Raw genomic sequence first — 26,474 nt, 5'->3', positions numbered from 1 at the left:
CCTAAAATTAAATGTATGTATGGAATAGGAAGTACCATATAGTGAAAGTTAAGGGTGCCAAGTGGACAGATCAGAGACAGGACTTCAGCACACTGAGAAATCCAGTATGGAGGATCTTTGGGAAAACATGGACAAAAATTAGATAGAGTGAAAAAATATAGATGGGTTGACAATTATCCTAATGGAAGAAGTAATCACACAGATCAGATCGTGGGTACTTTAGTTATTATATTGTCAAGATACTAGTAGGAGACACTCTGTTCTCCAGAGCTAAGACCCAGCAAGCAAGTTGTGCCCTGAGCTCGGCATAACAACAATCCTTTCCACTCACCCTCTGGATGAACACTGCTGCAACTAAATCACAGAACTGTGATGGTCCCTGAGCTCAGGCAAGCACCAACAGACCCAAACATGAAGCCCAGCTCTGGATGGATATTTTGTCACTAGACAACCTTGCTTCACTGTTGCTGTTGTGTTTCACTACTGTTGCTACACTATGTCATTTGACTCTTTATCTAGCCCCAAGTATATAAAGACTCAGCCACATTAAAGAGGGTCTCCCCACTAGGTGTGGGGCTTCAGCAGGTTGTGTCTAGATCCTCTCCTTGCTTGCAAGCCATTTCCCTCATTTTGAAATTAAACTTCTGTTTGATTCCTGACTCTCCTCACTCTAGGTTACTGTGTTCAGCTCCAGCTCCCCACAGGTTAGGGGCTGGTTTGGTCCAACTGATGACATCAATAAAAGCACTTTTTTTTAAATAATGTTTTTTCATCAGCCAAAGACCAAACTGTGGATAATGTCCATAAAGCAATCTGAAAAGTATAGTGGGAGCTAAGTTTGAGTGAAAGAATGAAATTTAGGAAGTTTTTTCTCCTAGTTTTCCCTTCTCAGGCAAGGAGTATATTCCTAAATATCACCTTATAGATAGGCAGCATACTGCCAGATATCATTATGTATCTCAAGTGAACAACTTATTTCTTGGACATTGACTTATAAGGGTTTTTTTTTTTTTAAAAAAACCATAGCCCACTATCCATTTTCCATTAGTCATGATGCATTAAACTGAGCCTTCCAGGATAGGGCAGCAAGGAATAAATAGAAATCATTGTGTTAAACAGGCACCGGATTCCAGCACAGCAACTCCCAGAATCTTAACTCTGTCTCTTTCCCAAAGTTTCCACTTTAATCCCAAGTTCAGGCATGGAGCAAATATATAAAGAGGTTGCAATGCAAGTAAGGTTAGCCAGGTAGAAAAGCAGGGAAGAAAGATTTATTTACTGAAAGCTCACATCACCCAGTTGCCTTCTGCCAGTATTTCCTCTTTCACCCAGGTCTCATATTAAGAGATGGCCCTTCTTGTCAAAGCAAACCTTCCTTCATGTATAAGTGATTCTATTCTAATTCATCTTCTCCCAGATTACCCCCTCTCTCGTCCCCACTCTCCCACTTGTCTTTACTCTCCCCATCTACTAGGTGCTTCTCTGCTACCTACAAATATCCTTATGTCTCGCCCATACTCAAAAAACCCTCACTTGATCCATCTATCCCCACTAACTCTCACCCTACATCTCTCCCACCTTTTGTTGCTAAACATTTTGAGAAGACTGTCCACCATAGATCCCTGTGCTTCCTTTCTTCTCTTCTTAACTCTCTGCAGTTTGGCTTCTGATATCATTCAACCAAAACTGATATGTCCAAATTTACTAACATCTCTTAGTTGCCAGATTTTATGACTTTTCCCTCAATCTTCATCCTTCTTGACCTCTCTGCAGCCTTTGATACTCTTGATCATCTGCTTGTCCTTAAGACTTCCTTCTCTCATTTTTTTTTTCATGTTCTTCTCCTATCTGACTTTCCCTTCTCAGTGTCTCCTATTGGATCTTTACTCAGCTAATCCTTGATGTCCCATAGGGCTATCTTGGGCCTTCATTTCTCATTCTATATAATTTCACTTGGGCATCTTATCAGTTCCCAATTCAATAATCATTTCTATGCTGATGATTCTCAAACCTACTTATCCAACACTAACCTCTCTGCTGACCTTCAGTTTTAAATCTCCAATTGACTATTAGACATCTCAAACTAGATGTCCTATAGACATCTTAAATTCAACATATCCAAAATAGAACTCATTGTCTTTCTGAAAAAATCCCCCTTTCCTCTCCAAAAGTTCCATATTATTAAAAGTTCCAGATCAAGTATACTACCACCCTCCTAGTCACCCAGGCTCAAAACCTAGGTGTCCTTGTTAACTCCTCACTCTCTCATTCCCCCCACCTCTAATCTGTTGCCAAGGCCATTAATTTTACCTTTTTAACATCTCTTGAATATACCCTTTTCTCTCCCCTGACACTGCCACCATCCTGACTCTCATCACCTTACCATCTGAATTACTGTAATAATCTGCTAGTCAATCTGCCTTTCACAAGACTTTCCACTCCAGTTCATTCTCCATTCAGCTGCCATTCAGCTTCCTAAAACACCAGGTCAACCATATCACCCTCCACTGGATGACAATAAACTCCAGTGGCTCCCTATCACCTCTAGGATCAAATGCAAAATCCTCAGTTTGGCATTCAAAGTCCTTTATAATTTAGCCCCCTCCTACTCGAGTCTTCTTATACCTTACACCCAACTCCATCAGTCCAGTGAGACTATTGCCTTGGTATTCCACAAACAAGACACTCCATCTCTCAGCGTCAGGCATTTTCTCTAGAATGTTCCTCTTTGTCAACTCTTATCTCCTGGCTTCCTTTAAGTCTCAGCTAAAAATCATACTTTCCACAAGAAGCCTTTTCTAATTTCCTTTGATTCTAGTGTCTTTCTTCAGTTGATTTTTTTCAGTTTATCTCCTATATAGCTGATTGGTAACAGTTGTTTGCATGTGATTTCCCCCAGTAGACTGTGAACTTGAGAGAAGTGACTGTCTTCTACTTTTCTTTGTATCACTAGCACTTAGCACATTGCCGGGTACATAGTTAATGATTACTAAATGTTAGTTGATTGATTCATCAGGTTGTCTATCCTCCCCATCCCTGGCTCTCCTAAACAATGGAGAGTAGCTAAAAGAGGTTCCCTGCTCCAGTGTACTAGTTAAAAGACAAGACAAACCAACAAAAAAACAAAAACAAACTCCTCCATTTTAAGAAAATCTTCCAAACTTTGAAAACAAATAAATTTGGTAGTGACATTTTGTTTGTGGTTGATCTTTTCTTTGTATCATGATTGAATGCTGCACACCTTTAAATAGTGAGCTCCTTGGGTGCATTTAAAACAGTATTCTACTTCTGGAAATTATGTTACATATGATTTTTCATAAACATATCTGCTACAAAAGACTTCTACAACTCAGCTCAGAGGAACTGCTCTCCGATGATCACTTACTGCTCTTCTTGAAAACAGGAAGGTTAAAAAAAGCTACTTTGATACTACTCATGCGTGCACGCATGCACGCACACACACACACACAAAATTATTCAACTGAGGAAACAGTGACTTCTTTTGCCTTAACTAATGGTGCACTGTTTACTCTTCTCAGTGTACTCTATGACATACTCTGGGTAAATCTGATGCTTTTCAAAGATCACAAAGATGGTGGGATCCAATCTGTTATTGACACAGCTGTCATAAAAGGTGTTCTGTGTACCCTGTCGCATTGGCGGCCGGACATATTTTGAATCTCCTTGAGTGAAAACTCCAACAAGAACTCGAGCCAGGAACATTATTTTGACATTGGTCTCAGACTCTGAGTAATTGTGGGAATAACTTGCGTCTCTTGCAAAGTAGCTTCCTGGAGCAAGAAAAAAAAAACAAAAATGGGGATTAGAATAGCATTGATTCCTGTAGCCAAAGAAAAACCTCTGCCCTTCCTACACAGAATGTGTTATAACTTAGCTAAAGACATTTTGCACACAGTTATGTTCAGATGTAAATGTCCATTCTTGTGACAACTCAATATTTCAAAATGTTTAATATGGAAATGAATTCTCTGATCAACTGACTTAAAAGAAAACACGTATTAGCTCCAAAGGAGAGCCCTCTCTGGGTTCATGCAGTTGGTAGGAGAGAATTCATGAGAATATAGTAGCTTGGAGAACCACTGTTACTCTTTGATATACACTGGATTTGGAGTAAGATATGGGTTCAAATCCCACTTTTGACATTCCTGGCTGAAGGGCTTAAATCAACTCAGGGCATCAAAGAATTCTCTAATACTTATCTATTAATTCATAGATTGAAAACAGTGCAGATGGGGCCTGATCAAGGCAATGGACAATTGGATCAGCACCTCCCTAGTCCTGGACTCTTTGCCTTTCTCAAAGAAGTCTTAAGGGTACAACTAGGTGGCATGGTGGATAGAGTGCTAATCCTGGAATCAGGAAGACCTGAATTCAAATCTGACTCTGACACTCACTAGCTGTATGATTCTAGGCAAGTCACTTAACTCCATTTTCATCAGTTTCCTCATTTGTAAAATGAGCTGAAGAAGGAAATGGCAAACCACTTCAAGTATCTTTGCCAAGGAAACTCCAAATGTGGTCATAAAGAGTTGGACACAACTGAAAACCAAACAGCAAGATTGTACACTACTGAAATTATAACTTCTTACTAAATTGATACAAAGCAGGAAACTACAAACCTTGGTAAAAACATTTTTTTTTTTAAAAAATGATTTTATCTATTTTCCTCCCTTCCTCTTCCTTGAAATGTTTTCCTTTTCATTTTATATTTCCCTCTTCACTGTTTTTTATTTTTTCACTTTTTATTTTTTTTTCTGCTCTCTACTGTTCCCTCAGATATTCTTCTTTGTCCTCTCCAAATTATTCAGTCTTGAGGATCCTATTCTTGAGTGCAATCTAAACCCCATAGAAATGAGGCAGTCAGGCAGAGGAATCAGACAAAAGCATGGAAGCCAGCACCTGCTCTTCCCCACTCAATAAGCCCCTTCTTTCCTAGTAAGACCCAATGCTGGGTCTGTCTTTGTACATCTATGGATCATGTGTCTCTGAGAGACAGTGATGAGTGTTCAGTGTAAGCACTTTTTCAATGAGTCTTAGTTTCAAAATTGGTGTGAAAGCCACTCTGAGTTCTTCTTTCTTTGACTTGCAGCTTGACCCTAAGTGATCTGAAGGTTTTTGATGCAGAGAGAAATAAAAACTAGCATATCTGAGAAACAAAAAGGAAAATAACACAATAAAATATTCTTAAGGCAGCCAAATACAAATTTTGGATAGGGATAATGATTCTGTACCTTGCCATAATTATTAATAATACTGATTCTACTTCTCTTGAGAGCTAATTAAAGTAAAATCAGGATAAAGCAGCAAAAAATAATGACTCAGGAAATTATCTTGGCATTAAATAGAATGTTGAAAAAAAGCTGTCAAGGATGCAAAAGATGGCAATACACAAACCAATATAGACTTACCTCCTTCCCCAATCCCAGGTGACTTCCTCCCTATACAAATCTATATGAATACAAAAACACCCACACTGAAGGCAGAGACACTGACACACAAACCTTTGCCATAAACTGTTGCATGGGTCCCACAGATCCTCCAATCAAAGTTATGACTGCAGATGTCATTCAAATGGATGTATTTTGTTCCATGAAATAGATGTCGTTCATCCACATCCTTTCCTCCATTCACCTTTTTCATCTGGTCCTTCTGCCTAAGGAAAAATATGGGAGATTTTAATCACTGCAAATTCCATTTCCTCTTACAAAAATAGAGACCTTGGCAACATTTAAAATGACACATTCACTTAATGGATTGGCCAAATTTCAAAATGCATGGTGCGTTCTTGGATAGATGTGGTTTATATTAATTCAGTAAGGAAGTAGTAAGCTATCATTATCATCATCATCATTGTCATCATCATTATCATTATCACAATGAAATTCTCCTCAACTGTAAAATGGAGACAATAATAGCCCCTCCCTCCCAGGGTTGTAAGGCTGTGAGAATCAAGTGAGAAATCTGTAAATCACTAAACACAGCATGTACCACCTGCTATATAAATACTAGTTAGAGGCATCATCATGATCCTAATAATGGTCGTTATAGTTGTATAGCATTCACAGTTAACCAAGAACTTTCACATCTAAGATATTCTTTGATTAATAAGATCTAAAACCCTGAACTGTATAGCAAAGTGTAAATAGAATACAAGAGGAAAGAAGCATAATTGAGAATTCATAGTTTATTGAATAAACAAGCTATTTGGAAAATTCTGCTTTAACTTTTCACTCAATAAGGTAAGGGGATTTATTAAGTAACTGGCTATTCAGGGTAGAGGGGTTATCAGGGTTTTAATACAATCTTTTCACTATCAGGTTTAAATGGCTCTGATTCATCACTCCTACTACCACTTCTTTGGCCTTGGGCCATACCATCCCTGGCAGCAGGCCATTTCCATTTCCCCTGGTAATAGAGGTTGTAAGCAAAGTGCACTGAGTGGAGAATGAAAAAGAATGAGAATAGGGAGTGGGGACCATATGAAACATGGCACAATTATTTCTTCTGACAGAGAAAACAAAGGGCTAAATTCACAAGACACATGAGCCCCTTGAGGCCAGGAGTTGCTTTATTTGTGTATTTTTATCCCCAACATGTAGCATGATACCTTGCACATAATTTAATTAATTTTCAATTAAAGCATTTTATTTAACTTTAAATCTTCTAATTAATGTTTCTTGAATTGGATTGACAATCCCTACATCTAGTAGAGCTATAATCTGAAAGTATGTGTATGTATTATCGATAAACTGAATGAACACAAACAGGCATGTTTCTGGTTCAGATGTTCTCAGTCAGAGCTAAAGAGCCCTGTGGTTTGAAAGAGCTTCCACAAATCCTGTTCACAGCTTAGCACAAATAGCCCCAGAGAATCTCTTTAATAGTCATACAAAACCCTATGGGATTAGTGAGTCAGATGTTACACTTCCACTTTGAAAGTGAGGAAACTGAGGCCCATGGTAGTTTAATAATTTGATAGAGAGGAAGTGTCTCAGAGGCAGGATGAGAACACAGGTCTTCCAATTTGTGGCTCAAAGTTCTTTCTACTGTACTAAGTGGTTTGTATAATACTTCTAAAGAGACAGTAATAAACACCCCATGAATATTTTAATTACTTGTATTCTTGTACTCTTACTTGTATTACTTGTACTCTAGACTACTAAATTCTACTAAGTTTGCCTGAGTCAAAGTGACCCAGAAAAAATAAGAAAATGATAGGAAATTGGAACGAACCATTGGAAGACTTGCCAAAGGGCCAAATTCTGAATCCTTTGGATACGCTGAATGACGAAACCTGTCATTGTCTTTTCAAATTGGCTCTTAACATCACCGAATTCTTTAGAGGTTTCATTGAGCGTCACAAGCTATGTGGTGAAAAGGCACAGGCATACAGAGGTCTCGTTAAAACTGTACATTGTAAGGACACAAAGCCATCGTTCTTTGCAGATGATATGATGGTATACTTAGAGAATCCTAGAGAATCAACTAAAAAACTAATTGAAATAATTAATAATTTTAGCAAAATTTCAGGATATAAATAAACCCATATAAATCATCAGCCTTTTTATATACTGCCAAGAGAAATTCCATTTAAAATAACTGTAGACAATATAAAACACTTGGGAGTCTACCTGTCAAGACAAACCCACTTACAAAACACTATTTATACAAAGTCAGATCTAAACAATTGGAGAAATATCAATTATTCATGACAATTCTATCTAAATTAATTTACTTATTCATTGCCATACTAATCAAACTACTAAAAAATTATTTTGTAGAGCTAGAAAAAATAATGACAGAATTCATCTGGAAGAACAAAGGTCAAGGGAATTGATGACAAAAAAGTGAAGGAAGGTGGCCTCAAACTATATTATAAAGATCTCAAACTATATTATAAAGCAGTAATCATCAAAGCAATCTAAGAAACAGAGTGGTAGATCAGTGGAATATATTAGGTACAAATACTCAATAGTACATAACCACAGTAATCTAGTGTTTGATAAACCCAAAGATGCAAGCTTTTGGGATAAGAACTCATTATTTGATAAAAACTGCTGGGAAAATAGCATGGCAGAAACTAGGTAAAGACTAACATCTTACACCCAAATACCTAGATAAGGTCAAAATGGGTACATGATTTAGACATAAAGGGTAATACCATAGGCAAATGAGAGGAGCATGGAATAGTTTACTATTAGATCTATGAATAAGAGAAGAATTCATGATCAGATAAGAGATAAAGAGCATTATGAGATGTAAAATGAATAATTTTGACTATGCTAAGTTAAAAAGTTTTTGCACAAACAAAATCAATGCAACAAAGATTAGAAAGAAAGCATGAAGCTGGAGGAAAATTTTTATACAGTGTCACTGATAAAGGCCTCATTTCTCAAATATACACAGAACTGAGTTAAATGTATAAGAGTGCAAGTCATTCCCCAATTGACAAATGGATATGAATGAGCAGTTTTCAGATGAAGAAATCAAAACTATCTATAGTCATATGAAGAAATGCTCTAAATACTATTAGAGAAGTGTAAATTAAAACAGTTGTGAAGTTCCATCTCACACCTATCAGATTGGCTAAGATGACAGAAAAGGAAAATGATAAATATTGGAGGGGATGTGGGAAAACTGTGCACTATAGGTGGAACTATGAACTGATCCAACCATTCTGGAGAATAATTTGAAACTTTGCCCAATGGCCTATAAAATTGTGCATACCCTTTGATCCAGTAATACTACAACAAGTCTGTATCCCAAAGAGATTTTTTTTAAAAAGGGAAAAGGACCTACATGTACAAAAATATTTATAGCAGCTCTTTTTATGGTGGCAAAAATTAGAAATTGAGGGAATGCTATCAGTTGGGGAATTGGCTGAACAAGTTGTGGTATATGACTATAATGAAATACTATTGTGCTATAAGAAACAAATAGGATGCTTTCAAAAAAACGCTGGAAGACTTTCATGAACTGATGCAAAGTGAAGTGAGCAGAACTAGGAGAACATTGTACACAGTGACTACAACATTGTATGGTGATCAATTGTGAATGACTTAACTGTTCTCCGCAATACAATGATCCAAGACAATTCCAAAGGACTCATGATGAAAAATGCTAGCCACTTCCAGAGAAAGAACTGATGGAATCTGAATGCAGATCAAAGCATAGTATTTTTCACTTTTGTGTGTGTGTGGTGGGGTTTTTTTGGTCTGTATTTCTTTTATGATATGTGTGGTGGTTGAATTTCCAAAGACTGCAGCTCAACTCAGTCATAGATAGCCCACTGGGAGGTTCTGCTGGTTCCCCCTTAGTTTTGGTCTGCTGCCTGATTTATTCCACTGCAAGCTTCCATGTGGAGCTAAAGATTAGAACTGAATACCCCCCACCCCCACCCTGTTCATAGGCTTAGAACCACACAGCTATAGTTCTGGAACTTATTCCTTGATCCTTACCCAGGGAGAATTCCTGCTCCCTCATAACAGCAACCTCTGGATTTGTGAGCCAGAACTAAATACTATTCAGCAGAGCTGTCCAATGGCACCCTTGCCTGTTCCCAGTGCTAGTACAGGGTCCCTTGGGTTCTCTTTCAGTTCAAATGTTCAGTCTCCTTACTGCTCCTTGCCACTGGTGCCACTGCCCTTCCACCTGCCTGTTGTGATGATGCTGCTGCTCTTGAGCTGTGATCCCAGCCAGCCCCAAGTCCAGTATCCACAGACCTCTTTTTCTGTCTCTCTCAGATCTTCTGCACTAGCAAAATGACTCATTGTGACTTTTCCTTGATTTCCCTGATGAGAATTCTGTCGTTGTAATGAATGATGTAAAGGGACTACAGCAAAACTGTTAACTCTGCCATCTTGACTTAACCTCCCTAAAAATATGCATATCAGCTCTTTTGTTGTTGTAAAGAACTAGAATCTAATGAGGAATAGCCATCAATTGAGGAATGACTGAACAAATTATAGTATATTAATATAATGGAATACTACTGTGCTATAAAAAATAATGGAGACCTGGGAAGACTTGTCTGAACAAATGTAGCATGAGGTAAGCAGAACCACAATAATTTATACATTAACAGCACTGTAAAGACAAACAACTTTTAAAGACTTAAGAATTCTGCTCATTCTGATCATTCTGATTCATGACCAACCACAGTTCCAGAGGACTTCTGTGAAACATGCTACCAACTGTAGACACAGAGGCGATGGACTTAGGGTGGCTGAGATATGAGACACACAGACAGACATGGAACTGGTCCAGTTGTGGGATTTATTCTGCTTGAATAGTTTTTAAGGGTTTTGATTTTCTTTTTTCATTTTTTTTGGAGGGAGAGAAGAGAAGTGGAAGGAAAGGAAGGTAGATTTTCCATAATTTTTAAAAATTACTTAAATTTTTATAAAAGAAATTGTCTGGTGTATTTTTAAGGCATACCACAGCTTAGTCAAAAGCTAGATAACTGTAAGTTATGAATCAGTAGATTCTGAACTAAGGAGGCTTTTGGGGGGTGGGAGTAGGGAGTTTAAAATATCAGTAGCAGAGTGAAACAAACAGAATCAGAAGTACAAGGTGTGCATTAACAACAATGATGTGTGTACGTCCTTCGTTGCCGAAGACCATGCCATCAGAGAACTAATGACATGACTTGCACTTGACTTTGTTTTGAGTGAGGGAGGGCTGCGCAGGTTACCAGCCTCACTTCTCCTCCACAGCCATCTGAATCCAGTGACCAGATAGATATTCATCAGGATGACTGGAGATGACCCAGGATGAGACAATTGGGGTTAAGTGACTTGCTCAAGGTCACACAGCTAGTGAGTGTCAAGTGTCTGAGGTGAGATTTGAACTCAGGTCCTCCTAACTGCTGCACTGGTGCTCTATCCACTGCAGCACCTAGCTGCCCCTACAATAATGATGTAAACTTTACTAAAAAGGAATACAAACTCTGATTAACTAAAAAGCCATTGAAGGTCTTCGAACAGGTAATGAAACATGTCCTCACTGTGAGAGGTGGAGGAATACTATAGTAGAATGTTATATACATTGTGAGTTGTAGTCACTGTGTTAGTCACTTTAAATGGATGTTTGCTTAATCGCTGTTGGTCACATAGCAGGGTTCAGTCTGGAGGTAGGAGGTTTATTTTCTGCTTTCCAGAAATGTTTGTAATGACAAAACAAAATTTTTTAAAGTACAAATTTTTTAAAATTGGTAATAATGGCTATTTACTAGTTTATATTTAGAGATCTTTTTATGAACCAAAATTTTGAAAAGTATAATAACTATAAATGAATTATTGGTTTTAGGCCAGGCTCTTATGGATAAGAGTTTACACATTACTTTGTAATGTCAGTAAAATTATTTTTTTTTCCTGAGGAAGTAAGACAGGAAAGGAAATACACGAAAGAGAAGTAAAACAAATACCTTATAGCCAACATCTGGCACAGCTGATTTGTCCCAGGAGGGAGGGATCGCAAAAGTGAAAGCACTTTGTCGGCTGCTCTCTCCTTGGTTACTGAAAAATGAAAGAAAGAAATCAATTTTATTTCAGTTTATGTTGTCCATTCTCCCAATGAAGAATGCTAATGCTGCTATAGGAAGGGCATTCCTCAGAAACTTCTGAGAATTCCGTCCTTTTGTTCAATGAAGTTTCCCTTCATATTTGCTGTTGAATATATTGATCAGTACCATGAGCAAATACCAGTTAAAGGAATCTGAGAAGATCCTTTTCTCTGATACCAAAGAAGAGTTAGAACTCCCAGAGGACAAAGAAGAAAAAGAAAAAAATGGAGGTGAGCAGGGCAAAATTTAGGAACCTAAGCAAGCTAGTGAAAGAAATTCTGCATCAGAAGGCTGAGAAGGTGACAATCTCCAATTGACTTTGTGTCCTTGCCCTGTTACAGTGAAGGCAAAGACATTGAGAGGTAACTACCCAATGGCTAAAAAGCTCAGTGAAGACCCTCCCATTGTGGAGACTCTCGCAAAAGGCCAAGGCTAGCAAGAATAACAAGGCTATGAATGACTTGGTAGGGCTGCTTTTTAAGAAAACCTCCTCTTCTTTGACTTCTCCCTTGAAGATCTCCAGACACCCTCAAACTGAGTTTGCTATATGATTGAGTCAGGTCATGGTATTGAGGAGAATGAGGTGACAGCAGAAGAGCCCAGTGCTATTACTCCTAACTTGAAGGAGATGAAGATGTATCTTGAGGGCATGAAGCAGATGAATTAGAGTCAGGGGTGGGGAACCTACAGTTCTGAGGCCACTGTGGCCTTCTAAGTCCTTGGGTGTGGCCTTTTGACTGAGTCCAAGTTTTACAGAACAAATCCTTTTATTAAGGGGATTTATTCTGTGAAGTTTGTATTCAAGGAGCTGCACTTGAGGATCTAGAGGGCCACATGTGTCCTCACGGCCACAGGTTCCCCACCCCAGGTTAGACCTTTATCTCCTCTAAGTTCCCTGTACCTCCCAAAGTAGCAGTAGTGGCCATGTCTTGCTTAGGCCTATCTGCCACTGTCTACTTTTTTTTCCTATTTTTCTAGCATATAGGGCAAAGCTACAGGCTCCTCTATTCCCTCTCAACCTGACTTGGGAAGTAGAATGTCATGTACTGTGGGCATGTATATTTTTTTTAATTAAAGGGGTAGCTAGGTGACACAGTGGATAGAGCAACAGCCCTGGAGTCAGGAGGCCCTGAGTTCAAATATGGTCTCAGACACTGACTAGCTGTATGACCCTGGGTCACTTAACCTCAATTGCCTCCAAAAATAAAATTAAAATAGGTGGCATGAGAACGTAGTTTTTACACTGATGGAAAAAAAACTCAACCCAATTAATAACAACAACTTGCAATAAAATAATAACATAGCACCTACTAAGTGCTAGGTCATTTTTTGCAAGAATCAAGAGAAAGCTCACCTTGAATGGGGGGAGATATGAGATGGGAAGGAGAAGCAACATTATAGAATGAATCAGAATACAGAATAAAGCAGACTATTTTCTCTTGTGTTATGTTTTGTTTTGGTTTTTCTCATGATTTCTCCCATTCATTTTAATTCTTATATGCAACATGACTAATGTGAAAATATGGTTAATAAGAATGTATGTGTAGACCCCATATAAGATTGCATGCTGTCTCAGGGACGGAGAGGAAGAAAATTTAAGACTTATGAAAGTGATTTAGAAAACTGAAAACAAATAAATTAATTTTAAAAAAAGAAAGGAAGTTTTGTTATTTTTAAGTTCAGCAAATCCTGATTTTTTAATATCGCAGGTCAGAATCAGACATTTTGTAAAAAAAAAAAAAAGTTCTAAAAATAGAAAATGATTTACCTAGCTTACCCAAAGAAAATTCAAGAATTGAGAAGAAACTCAAGGATGTTTAAATCTCCAATGCATAAAAAATTTACTAAAGTGTACTCAGCAGAGGGGAGGGTACATTATTATGCACTTATGCAGCAAATGTAAATAAAGAGTAAACAGGGTTTTCCTTTATTTCAGGTATTCTACTTGGGTAATTTGAATATAATCCTCTAGCTTTCAGCTGTCCCAGAGTTAGATCACTTCACAGTTGAATAGGAACAATGTATATACTCAGGATCATAAATGGGAGTATTCTTGTTCTCTCATGTCCTGGGACAAGATGATGCCTCTCCAGGTATCAAACAAATTGAAACTAGAATCATAGAAAGAATGTTAGACCTGGAAGAAACTCACACCTTGTCATTTTAGAGATCATCTTGCCTGTCTTTTCTGAAACTGTATAACACAGGCCCTGGGAATTTAGCGTAGCAAAGAATATTGTCTCCATGGGTACAATAGGCATTGAGTTAATGCAGAGAAGCAGCTAGGTACTGAGGCAGCTATGTGAAATAGTGGATAGAGCTTTTGGATATGGAGTCCAATTCTGCCTTAGATACTTATTAATAAGGTAAAAACAATCAATTAATCAATTAAATAACTATCTATAGATCTTCAGATACACATAAAATAACCAACAGTCATATTCTTAGAAGAGTTGGATGATTTTGAGGGGCAATGTAACTACGTCTTTGCACCAAACTCTACTGTGAATGATTAAATACATCTAGGAAATGTGAAGAGACAAGTAAACAAATGATAATAACTAAAATTCTAACAATAAAATAAATACCCATGAACCTAATTCAAGTCTCAAAAGCTAATAAAAATATGATGACAAATACTTGATTTGTGGTATCTTATCCTGACCCTAAGTTACCAAATTTTTAGAATATGATTCTGCCATTTCAGTAAAACTTTAAACACATTTTATACACAAAACTACATATTTCTAAACAAAGCAATCAAACTTCTAACACAAAAATGTAATCAACTCAAAAAAATCTTGCCTCTTCCTACTCCCAAATATTGGATTTTGTTAAGTAACTGGGAAAATGAAAATAGTTCTGAAGTATCCTACAGGGTAGAACATCCCACTGCCAAGGAACTGGGATTATCTAGGTCTTATCTGTACCTTGTCCACTATAATACCTCGAGCAATTCATTCCATTTGTCAAGTGACACTTTCTCATCTGGGAAAAAAAAGTAAGGAAATCGAACAGATAATCTCAAGGTCTTTTCCAGTTCAACATTTCTTGATTCTAAGGAAGAGGTACCCAAGTATCAAAGTACTCAGAGATAGTATTTATGAAGCAACTAAATGGAAACAAGTATGAAAGAGATGGGCTTTGTCGCCATGATTTTTCTTAAAGCTTTTTCCCATTCTGACCCTTCAGACTGTGATATTAACCAAACATGCTATTAGCTTACAAGTTTATGCTAAAGAACCAAATGGAAGGGACAAAAACATGACTGTTACAATGATGTATTAAAATGATAACTACATTATATACTAATGACTCTAGTATAGAAATAAAGCTGGGAATCATGATCTGACTCAGTAATCAGCACGCTAGGTCAACATATTGAAGCTATACTCTAGGAATTCCTTCCCCAATCCACTGAGAGCCTCCTCAGAGTTGGGTCAAAGACAATTATTTCTCTTTGCCCAGAATGTTCTTAGTAGAAATGGGCAGATCTATTTTCACCTACCAGTGATATATTGTAGTGATTTGTAAGTCACAGACTATTAGAGCTAATAGGGACCCTAGAGATGGTTAATCACTGAGAAGGATATGTCAGAAAGTGACATAATCCCAAGTTAGATGTTACAGCCTTAGGATCATAGATTTGGATCCGGAAGATACCTTGAGGTCATCTAGTCCGACCTCATTTTACAGCTGAGGAAACTGTAGGCCTGAGAAATTTTAAGAGCTTGTCCAAGGTCAGACAATGAGTTGGTGGCAGAATTAGGTCTAGAATATAGGATTCCTAGCTCCTGAGAGTTCCATACTCTTTCCAATACATCATACTGAAAGCCTTCTTTGATCATACAATCAAATGAGGTTATGGGACCCTATACCACCTAGGAAAAAGAATGACAAACATATGGTATTATTAGTCTATGAGAGAGAGTGAAAAATAATCCATTCACCAATGTCATTTCAGAAAGGAGAGATTTTTTAATTTAACATCTATTATGTGCCAGGCACTGTGCTAAACATTTTATAACTATTGTCTCATTTGATCATCACAATAATCCTGGGATGTAGGTGATGTTATCATCCATGTTACAGTTGAGGAAACAAGACAGACAGAGGCAGAGATTACATGACTTGCCCAGGGTCACAGAGATAGTAAGTATTTGAGGCTGAATTTGAATTCAGGTCTTCTTAACTCCAGGTCCAGCCTTCTATCCACTGGGCCACCTAGCTACCTCTAGCTAAAGAATTTTTTGAGGGGGGTCTTATCTCACACCTTTTCTTACCATTAAGCAACTTTAAGCACCGTCATTAAGTACTCACCGTTTCCTTATTTGGTCCACATCATCAGGGGACACAAATTTTGGCCTCCTACATACTTTTCTTTTGGTTTGGCATATCAAATTTCTCTGAATCATTTCTTGAAAGAGAAATGAAGGACAGTTTTTTTTTCAGTGATTAAGAGTAAAATACCCATATTTTAAACACACACACACACACACGCATACACACACACACACAGACACACATACACACAAAGTCCCAAGGGATTCAATTTTCCTGAGAGCCATTTCATCCGAGGTGTTAAAGAGGGTTGATGGAGGCATCATTTCCTCCATTTCTGGACCCTGTGGCTGCATCAACTAAACTATGTCCTTAGGTTGCTTCAGATTCAGCCAGAATTTAAGAAGTGGCATTTATACTACCTTTAAGGTTAATATGGTGACAAGACTATCAAGTAATTGGCTGCTGAGGAAGCAGTGAGACTCACTCAAATAGAGCCAGCAAGCAAGATACCTTGCAGCAGCACACAGGTGGAATCACTGAGAATTACTTCCTGTCCCCCAATTTCCTGAAGAGTCCTAACTGCAATCCAAGCTCGGTTTATCACATCTGGCTCCCCATGCCTAAAGGAGAGCTAATCTGGGATGAAGTCAGAGCTGGTAGAGCTGGGATACATGGGTACAAAGCTGAAATTATCATTCTTCTACCCTTCAACCTTGTCTGCAAACAAAACTGTTTTGGCTTTGCTTTAAGGTTTGTAAAGGGTGATAATGATAATAATGAGGATTATCACAACGAATATTTACATGGCACTTACTATGTGTCAGGCTTTGAAATACATGACCTCACCAGGTCCTTACAACAACTGTGTAAAATACATACTACATACCAATTGTACCACTTATTATTCCCAGATTCAGAGATGTTAGGTACCTTACCCGGGGTCAAAGAAATGATAAATGCTAAGAGGCAGGTTTTGAACCTAAATCTTTCTTGACTCAAAGTTCAGAAGTCCTTCTACTATGACTCACTGCCTTTAGTCAATCTAATTCCCTCACACTGAATGTTTCAGACCACCCTGCCTTTGCCCCCTTACTTTCTTCCCATATTCAGGAAGCTATAAGGATAGAAATTAACGTTTTAATTGTTTTAATATTTCTGATATTGCCTTCTGTTTGAATATGGGTATAGCATTCAGTTCAATAAAATGTCTTTCTTCCTTTCCTAATCAATACCAAGATGTGGGGAGTTCTTTAACTATCAACTGTGGCATTAAAATCCACCATTCTTTGGTTAAGTACAAAAGCCTAAGTATTATACCTTTAAAGTTGATTTCATAGAACTGATGTCCTGCTTGAAAGTCTACAGTGGCATGTGAATCAGCAAGGAACACTGTTTCTATATCTATAGATGTTACTGAAGAAGTAGGATGACTTTCACCCTAAAAAACAGAAATTTTGAGAACTGTGAAAAAATGCATACATGGATCTAAGATGCGTAATATCCTTTCATTTTTGGCTCAGGATAAATTATGGACCACTTTTTATGACCTTAATTGGAAAACACAGGAAATTCACCTTTGTAAAAACAAAATAAAAATCAATTGGTACAATATGAAGGAAATAACTAGACAAAGACACTACCAACTGTTGGTAAAACAAACAAACAAACAATGAACTGTGGGAAAGGGGAAGCACTAGGAGTGTTAAATAGGGAAGGAGAAAATACTGCTGAAACCCACCCCCTTGAAACCATTTCAGTGGACGTGGATCATATTCAAATAGTAGCTCATCTCATTTTTAAGAAAACACATTCTTTTATAAGCCAAGCTAAATACTGACTTTATTTTTAATTACATTCTATTTTATTTTCAATTTTTAATTTTCCCATTCCTCCCATTCCCCTCCCCCCACTCACTGAGAAGACAAGAAAAACAAAACCCATTTTAAATACAGTCATGCAAAACAAATTCAAGCATTACTATGTGCAAAAAAGGAGGAAGGAAGGAAGGAAGGAAGGAAGGAAGGAAGGAAGGAAGGAAGGAAGGAAGGAAGGAGGGAGGGAGGGAGGGAGGGAGGGAAGGAAGGAAGGAAGGAAGGAAGGAAGGAAGGAAGGAAGGAAGGAAGGAAGGAAGGAAGGAAGGAAGGAAGGAAGAAAGAAGGAAAGAAAGAAGGAAGGAAAGAAAGAAGGAAGGAAAGAAAGAAGGAAGGAAGAAAGAAGGAAGGAAAGAAAGAAGGAAGGAAAGAAAGAAAGGAAGAAAGAAAGAAGGAAAGAAAGAAAGAAGGAAGGAAAGAAAGAAGGAAAGAAAGAAGGAAAGGAAGAAAGAAAGAAGGAAAGAAAGAAGGAAAGGAAGAAAGAAAGAAGGAAAGAAAGAAGGAAAGAAAAAGAAAGGAAGAAAGAAAGAAGGAAAGAAAGAAGGGAAGGAAGGAAGAAGGAAAGAAAGAAAGAAAGAAAGAAGGAAAGAAAGAAAGAAAAAGGAAGAAAGAAAGAGAGAGAGGGAGGGAGGGAGGGAAGAAGGAAAATATAATTCATTCTGCAATCTCAGTCCATCAGTCCTCTGTCTTGGAGGTGTTTAGCAAGTTTCCTCTCGAGTCCTCTGGAATTGTAGTTGATCATTATGTTGATCAGAATTACTTAGTTTTTCAGAGTCCATTATTTTTACTTTATTGCTGATACTATATAAATTGTTCTCAGCTCTGCTCTCATCACTTTGCATCTCTGTTCATACAAGTCTTCCCAGATTTTTCTGAAAACATCCCCTTCATCATTTCTTATAACACAAGAGTATTCTATCACATCACATACTATAATTTGTTCAGTCATTCTCCAATTGATGGTCATTCTATCAGTTTCCTATTCTTTGCTACCACAGAAAAAGCTGCTATAAATACTTTTGTACATGCAGGTTCTTTTCCATTTTCTTTTATTTATTTGGGATATAGATATAATAAAAGTATTGCTAGGTTTAAGGGTTTGCAGAGTTTAATACCTTTTTTGGGCACAGAATGATTGGACTGTCAACAGTCCTTTAAATACCTAATTTTCCCACTTCTCCTCTAGCAAGTAATTTTTCCTTTTTGTCATCTTAGCCAATCTAGGTTGTTTTAATCTGCATCTTCCTAATTATTAGTGATTTATAGCATTTTTTCACATGGCTATTGATAGCTTTGATTTCTTCCTTTGAAAACTCCCTTGTCATCTCCTTTGACCATTTATCAATTGAGGAATGGTTCTTATTCTTGTATATTTGACTCCATTTCCTAGAATTCTTAGAAATGAGGCCTTTATCAGAGAAACTTGCTACAAAGATTTTTCCCTCAGTTTCCTGCTTTTCTTCAAATTTTAGCTACATTGGTTTTATTTGTGCAAAACTTTTACAATTTTAAATAATAAAAATTGTCCATTTAACCTCCTGTGAACCTGTCTCTTATTTGGTCATGAACTCTTCCCTTATTGCCAGATCTGACAGATAATTTCTGCCACGTTCCACTAATTTGCTTATGATGTCAACCTTAATGTTTAAATCATATACCCACATGGAGCTTATCTTGGAATGTGGTGAGATATTGGTCTATATCTATTTCTGCCAGACTACTTTCCAGTTTTCCCGACAGTTTTTACTGAATAGAGAGTTCTTGCACCAATAGCTGGAATCTTTGGGATTATCAAACACTAAGATTACTCTGTTCTTTTGCTTTTGTATAGCTAATCTGTTTCACTGATCAACTTCACTGTTTCTTACATGATATCAAATTGTTTTGATGATTACAGCTTTGTGGCATATCATTTGAAATATGGTACTGCTAGGCTCCTTCCTTCTCATTTTTTCCCCATTCATTCCCTTCATATTTTTGACTTTTTATTCCTCCAGACGAATTTTGTTATTTTTTTCTAGCTCTATACAGTAATTCTTAGGTAGTTTGATCGATATGGCACTGAATAAGTAAATTAATTGTGATAATACTGTCATTTTTATCATATTGGTTCTGTCTACCTACAAGCAATTAGTTTCTCCACTTAGATCTAACTTTGTTTATGTAAAGAATGTTTTGTAATTGTGTTCATACAGTTCTTGTGTATATCTTGGTAGGTAGTCTCCTAAGTCTAATATTTTATACTACTATACTAGTGATTGATACTATTTATACTAGTATTATATGCTATTTTATTTTAGCATTCTATACTATTCATAGCATTTGAAATAGAATTTATCTTTCCATCTCTTTGTGTTGGATTTTGTTGTTAATATACAGAAATATTAATGAGTTGTATGCCTCTATGTTATATATTGCAATTTTCCTGAAATTTTTTATTTTTTCAATTAGTTTTTTAATTGACTCTCTAATATTTTCTATGCAAACTTTCATATCCTCTGACCAGTGACCATTTTGCTACCTCTCTGCTTATGCTTTTTCCTTCAATTTCTTTTTCTTGTCTTACTACTATAGCTAGCATTTCCAGGACAATATTGAACAGTAATAGTGATAATGGACATCCTTGCTTCCCCCCGATCTCACTGGAAAGACTTCCAGCTTATTCCCATTATATATAATGCTTGCTTTTGGTTTTAAGTACAAATTTCCAGTAAAGCTCTATTTATTTTATACGTGTGTGTGTGTGTGTGTGTGTGTTTTAGCAAGAATGTATATTGTATTTTGTAAAAAACAAACAAACAAACCATTCTGAATCTACTGAAATAATCTTTTATAGTTTTTGTTATTAATATAGTCAATTATACTTATAGTTTTCTCATATTAAACCAGCCTAGCATTCCTGGTACAAATCTAGCTTGGTCATAGGGTATGAGCTTTGTAGTATATTACTGTAATCTCCTAGCTAGTATTTTATTTAAATTTTTTTGCAGCAGTATTCATTAGAAAAACTGGTCTATAGTTTTCTTTCTCTGACCTGACTCTCTCAGGTTTAGGTATCAAGAACATATTTGTCACTGAAGGAATCTGATAGGACTCCTTTACCTTTTCAAACAGTTTATATAGTATTGAAATTACTAGTTCCTTAATTTGCTTGTAAATCCATCTGGTCCTGTTTTTTTTTTTCCTTTTAGGGAGTTCATTTATGGCTTGCTCATTTTATTTCCCCTTAATATAGGGTTACTTAAGTATTCTATTCTGTTCTGTTAATTTGGGCAATTAATACTTTTGTAAATATTTATCCATTTCATTTAGACTACCTGTTTTACTGGTGTACATATAGTTGGGCAAAATAGATCTTAATAATTACTTTTATTTATTCTTCATTGGTTGTGAATTCATCCTTTTCATTTTTTATTCTGGTAATTTGGTTTACTTTCATTTTGTTAATCAAATTAACCATTTGTTTATCTATTTTATTGTTTTTATCATAAAACTATCTCCTAATTTTATTTATTAGTTCAATAGTTTTTTACTTTCAATTTTATCAATCTCTTCTTTGATTTTCAGGATTTTCATTTTGGTGTTTAATTGAGGATTTTCAATTGGTTCTTTTTCTTGGTTGTTTTTTTTTAATGCATGTCTAATGTGTTTAATTGAAAGGTTTTAAAATGGTGGCTTTCTAGCTTGTTTGATTTAGCTGTATGTACATTTTATGGATTTACTCTTTCTATTTCTTATTCATGTAAGAATTTAAAGATATATAAAAATTTCCCTAAGGACTGCTTTGCCTGCATCCCACAAATTTTGGTCTGTTGTCTCATTGTTGCCATTTTATTTAATGAAATTATTGATTGTTTTTATGAATTATTCTTTGCCTGATTCATTCTTTAGGATTAAAATATTTAATTTCTAATGAGTTTTTAATCATTTTTCCAGTAACTCAATTTTGATTGCATTATGGTCCATAAAAGATTCATTTAATATTTCTGCTTTTCTGAATATGCCTGTGAGGATTTTATGCCTAATATAGGGCATTTTTTGTGAAAATGACATGCATTGCTAGGAAATAGATAAACTTCTTCCTATTCTCATTCATTAATCTCCATTATATTTTTCTTTCCTTTAAGCAATCCAGATGAGTATGTGGTTCAAATGTCATTCACTCCCTGCCCCCAATTGCTCCCTTTATTATATAAACTCTTCCTTGTGAGTCCCATTTATGTAAGATAATTATTCCCATTCTTCCTCTGTCTCTCTGAGCATTCCTCTTTTCCACCCTTCTACATTTCTTTTGAGATCATCCAAACTTAATAGAAACATACCCAGGCCCTCTGTCTAATTAGACTCCCTCTAAGACCTCTGATGATGATAAAATCTTGGAAGGTTATATGAATCATCTCCCCATATAAGAAAGCACAGTTTAACATTGTTTAGTTGTTTATGATTTCTTACTCATGTTTACCTTTTTTATATTTTTTTTTGAGTCCTGTGTCTGAGTGTCAAAGCTGCGATTCACCTCTGGTCTTTTCATAAAGAATGCTTAAAAGTCCTCTATTTTGTTAAAACTCCATTTTCCCCATATGTAATTTTGCTGGATAGATTTTTTTTTTCTGGTGGTAATCCTAGATCCTTTTCCTTCTGAAACATGGTATTCCAAGCTGTCTGTTTATTGATAGAAATAGCTGTTAAATTTTGTGCAATCCTCACTGTGACTCTGTGGTACTTGGATTCTTTCTTTCTGGTTGTAGGCAGTGCTTTTTTCCTTGACCTGGGAGCTCTCAATTTTCGCTATAGGATTCTTGGGAGTTTTCTTTTTGGGGTTTCTTCCAGGAAGCAACTGGTGTAATTCTTTTAATTTCTATTTTGCTCCCTAGTTTTAAAATATCTGGGTGGGTTTCTTTTATGAATTCTTGAAATATGAAGCTTAGGCTCTATTTTTTTGTTCAAAGCTCTCAGTTAGTCCAGAGATTCTTAAAGTAACTCTCCTTGACCTTTTTTCCCAGGTCAATTGTTTTTCCCCTAAGATATATCACATTTTCTTCAAGTTTTTCAGCCTTTTCACTTTGTCGTATCATTTCTTGATGTATCACAGAATCATTAGCTTCCACATGGTATACACTAACTTTCAAGGAGTTATTTTTTCAATAATGTTCTGCACCTTTTTATCAAGCTTAACTGTTAATTTTTTAACCAAGTTTTTTTAACTGTTTTAATTTTTTCTTTCCTAAGCTTAAATATTAACTTTTTTTCACATCTTTTCTCTGCAGCTCTCATTTCTTTTCTTACTTTTTTCTACCACTCTTATTTAGTTGTTAAAATCAATTATTTTTGCTCTTTTAAAAAAAACTTTTTAACTCTTTTAAGAATTCTTGTTGGACTTGTGTCTAATCTGAATTTTTCTTTGAGGCTTTGTTTATGTTTTTAAATCATTGTTTTTCTCTGACTTTGTGTCTTGCACTTGAGCTATCATAGTAACTCTTTGTGGTCAGATTTTTTTGTTTGCTCATTCTTCCACCTACTTCCTGACTTTGGCTTTTATGCTTATGCTGGACTCTGTGTACTTCCAGGGTGTGGGGAAGATGTCTGGTCTGAACTTCTGTCTTTTTAAGGACTTCTGATGCTTTCACAGCTCACTCTGGGAGCCTGTATATTTTCAATGATACAAATGTGGTATAATCTGGGGAGAAGTCTATTCACTGTTCTCTTGATCTTAGCTCTGCGAGTTCCTGACCCAGGTTTGAGTCTGCTGGCTTATATGCAGCTGAAGTTACATGGACCATTACTTGACTCAGTCAATTCTGCAGGTGACTGAACTGCCCACTCTCCTTTGGTTTAGGAAAGCTGTCTTGATTATTCCACTGCAGGCTTATGTGCTAGGTTAAAGGCTAGAAATGAGTGTCAGCTCTACTCCTGGACTCAGAGCTATGCAGCTACATTTTTGGAACTTGTTCCTTGCTCAGTACACAGCCAGTTGCACCCTCCTCACCCATGACCACTCCTTTCTACTTTGAATTTGTGACCTGTAGTGGGCAATGAGTGATACAATTGCCAGATGGCACCTGTTTCTGCATCCAATGCTAGTTCAGGGATCCCCAAGACCTTTTTCTTCCCTGGTGTTTCTTTCCCTTGTGCTTTGTCTCAATCCCTTTTCCATCCCTGGGCATTAGAATGCTTGTTACCGCTGGGTGACTTGCTTCTGGTTAATGCCTGTGCTTAGAGTCCACAGACCTCTCTGTCTCCCTGGGCTTAAAGAATGACTCACTGTGACTTTTTCTTGGCTTTCCTCATTAGAATTCAGTCTGGGGCATTTTCAAGGTTGTTTTGGAAAAAGTGTGCTGGGTAAGCAAGGCAAATAGTCTTCTTCTTATTCTGTCATTTTTGACTCTGTTTTCTAACTAATGGTTTTTAAAAAATTAACAAGAAGTAAGAAGGCAGGTTCCCTAGCTCATTTCTTATACTAGTAAGGAAACCTATCATACAACAGATGAAGAAATGTAGTGGCTTCTATTAGATCATCAACTGGCTGGTCCAATAATAAAACCTACAATTATCTTTCTGTTACATACAAAGTCTTAACATATTACTCCTCTTGTCAAAGATAAGAAAACTAAGAAGTTAAGTGACTTATCTATGGTGTAGGAAGTGCAATTAAAACTCAAGTCTCTACCAACCCAATGCACTTTCACTATACCAGAGCTGCCTCTTAGGTGGTCGGGGTGAAGATAGCTTTAGATTGAGTGGGACTCCAGGGCTATTTACACCAAGTATAATCCACATGTCTCTGGGAAGCACAGACTAATCTGACCCATATTAGATTCCCAGGAAGCAAAGAAAGTAAAGCAAATTACTATTCAGTTCCCTAAATCCTCTTCCAAATCTGACAACTGCTAAACACTGAGCTTCTTCTACAAATAATTGGTTGACATTTCTGAAGCCTGCTGTTTATTTGACTTGTCTATATAGCTGATGACTTTCTCTTCTCCAAATGCGACTGATATACAGGAGATATCACAGAAATTTAAGTGGAAATAGGTGCACCAGACATGGAGTCATGTTGTCCTTCACCTCAGTCTTATCCAAAAGTAAAACAAAACATTGTCCCAAGTTAGAGAGTGGCAAAGAAAAACAGAACTTTTACCTCAGGCATTATAAAGTTGTAAGAAACTGAATAAGCTAGAACTTTCCATGGAGGATACATTCAGAATAACTTTTGGCATAACTGTTATGTAACTGACACATACATGCACCCACACACACAGAAAGTACAAATTTTTCCCAGCTGACTTAGATGAATATCAAAGTGATCTTCACATGTAGGGCAAAGCTAATAACCCAGTGAAAGCCCCACAAAAAGAAATTGGAGTAAATAGCCACTCACCTGGGATCCATATTCAATCCAATGACCATTGTCATTCAGCCAGTACCAGAGCCATGTGGTGGTTAAGAGAATATTGGAAGGTTTGGTGACAGAAGATGGGGTAGATAAACGACGCACTTGGTTCAAACCACAGGTCATAGTTTCAAAATTGATATCCAGATCTCCCATTCTACAGAAATGAAGCAAAACACATCTTTAAAAATAGATGGTCCAGTATATTAAAAGTGTGGCTTTGTATGCATAGGAAACAATAGGGCTACCTTTAATGTATAACCAGTATCTTCATGTATGGGCATATCTCACTAAGAATCTGAGTAAAGTTCAAATTTAATTGAATTCAACAAAAATTTATTAACCCTAAAAAGGGCATTAAAATTAATGGAAACAGCAACTTTAGCAAAGATATAGAATATAAAATAAACCAACATAAATCATCAGCATTTCTGTGTATTGCAACAAAACCAAACAAGAAGAAACAGGATGAAAAATTCTGTTCAAAATAGCTACAGATTATACAACATTTGGGAATTGATGAACCAAGATACAAACAAGAGCTATACAAAACATGATAATAAAACAATACAGACATAAACAAATAAAGAAATGTTAATTACTAGTGGTTGTTGTTCAAATATAATAAAAATGACAATACTACCTAAATCTACTTATACAGTGCCAAGCCAATTGAACTACCAAAGCATTACTTTTACAGAGCAAAAAAAATAATGATATCCATCTTCATCTGAAAGAACAAATGATCAAGTACCTCAAGGGAAATAATGGGGAGAAGGGGGGGAATTGAAACAAAAAAGGATCCAGAAGTATCAGATCTCAAACCATATTACAAAGCAGAAATGATCAAAACTATTTTATATTGGCTAAAAAATAGAGAGGTCAATCAGGGAAATGGATTAGGTACAATACAGAAGAAAAAGATTCCCTATTTAACAATAGCTGCTGAGGAAACCAGAAGGTAGTCTGGTATAAATTAGGCTTAGACAAACACTTCACACCATGTGTCATGATAAGTTCCAAATGAAGAAACAATTTAGGTTTTTGAAAGGTCACATCATAAATAAATTAGAGAAGTGAGGAAGGAAATATCTTCACACAAACAAAACTAATGGAGTTAAAATTAGAAGGGAAACAGTTAACTGGGGGAAAAAATCTTTGTAGCAAATATCTTTGATACACATATGATATCTAAGATACATAAGAAATTACTTTAAATATATAAGAATAAACACCATTCTCCAATAGCTAAATGATAGACAGATATAAGTAGATGGTTATCAGAGGGAAAAAACCAAGTTTTCAACAATCATATAAAAGACATTCCAAATCACAATTAGAGAAA

General features: G+C 36.4%; 1 protein-coding gene across 1 annotated transcript in view; it reads right to left on the bottom strand.

Moving 5' to 3' along the window:
* Nucleotides 1–2,727: 2,727 nt before the first annotated feature.
* The window catches only part of ZC3HAV1L (ZC3HAV1 like), a 64,727-nt gene continuing 40,980 nt past the window's right edge, over nucleotides 2,728–26,474 (bottom strand). The window contains exons 7-13 of the mRNA XM_072652593.1: nucleotides 25,118–25,286; nucleotides 17,186–17,306; nucleotides 15,905–16,001; nucleotides 11,447–11,537; nucleotides 7,255–7,385; nucleotides 5,523–5,674; nucleotides 2,728–3,791 (exon numbers count right to left, since the gene is read on the bottom strand). Of these exons, the coding sequence (XP_072508694.1) occupies nucleotides 3,508–3,791; nucleotides 5,523–5,674; nucleotides 7,255–7,385; nucleotides 11,447–11,537; nucleotides 15,905–16,001; nucleotides 17,186–17,306; nucleotides 25,118–25,286 (1,045 nt within the window). The 3' untranslated portion in view covers nucleotides 2,728–3,507. The remainder of the gene's footprint in view (nucleotides 3,792–5,522; nucleotides 5,675–7,254; nucleotides 7,386–11,446; nucleotides 11,538–15,904; nucleotides 16,002–17,185; nucleotides 17,307–25,117; nucleotides 25,287–26,474) is intronic.

Source organism: Notamacropus eugenii, chromosome 3 (assembly GCF_028372415.1).
Source record: "Notamacropus eugenii isolate mMacEug1 chromosome 3, mMacEug1.pri_v2, whole genome shotgun sequence".
Taxonomy (NCBI): domain Eukaryota; kingdom Metazoa; phylum Chordata; class Mammalia; order Diprotodontia; family Macropodidae; genus Notamacropus; species Notamacropus eugenii.
The sequence above is the reverse complement of the archived record's forward strand: the minus strand, read 5'-3'. Positions and strand labels throughout refer to the sequence as shown.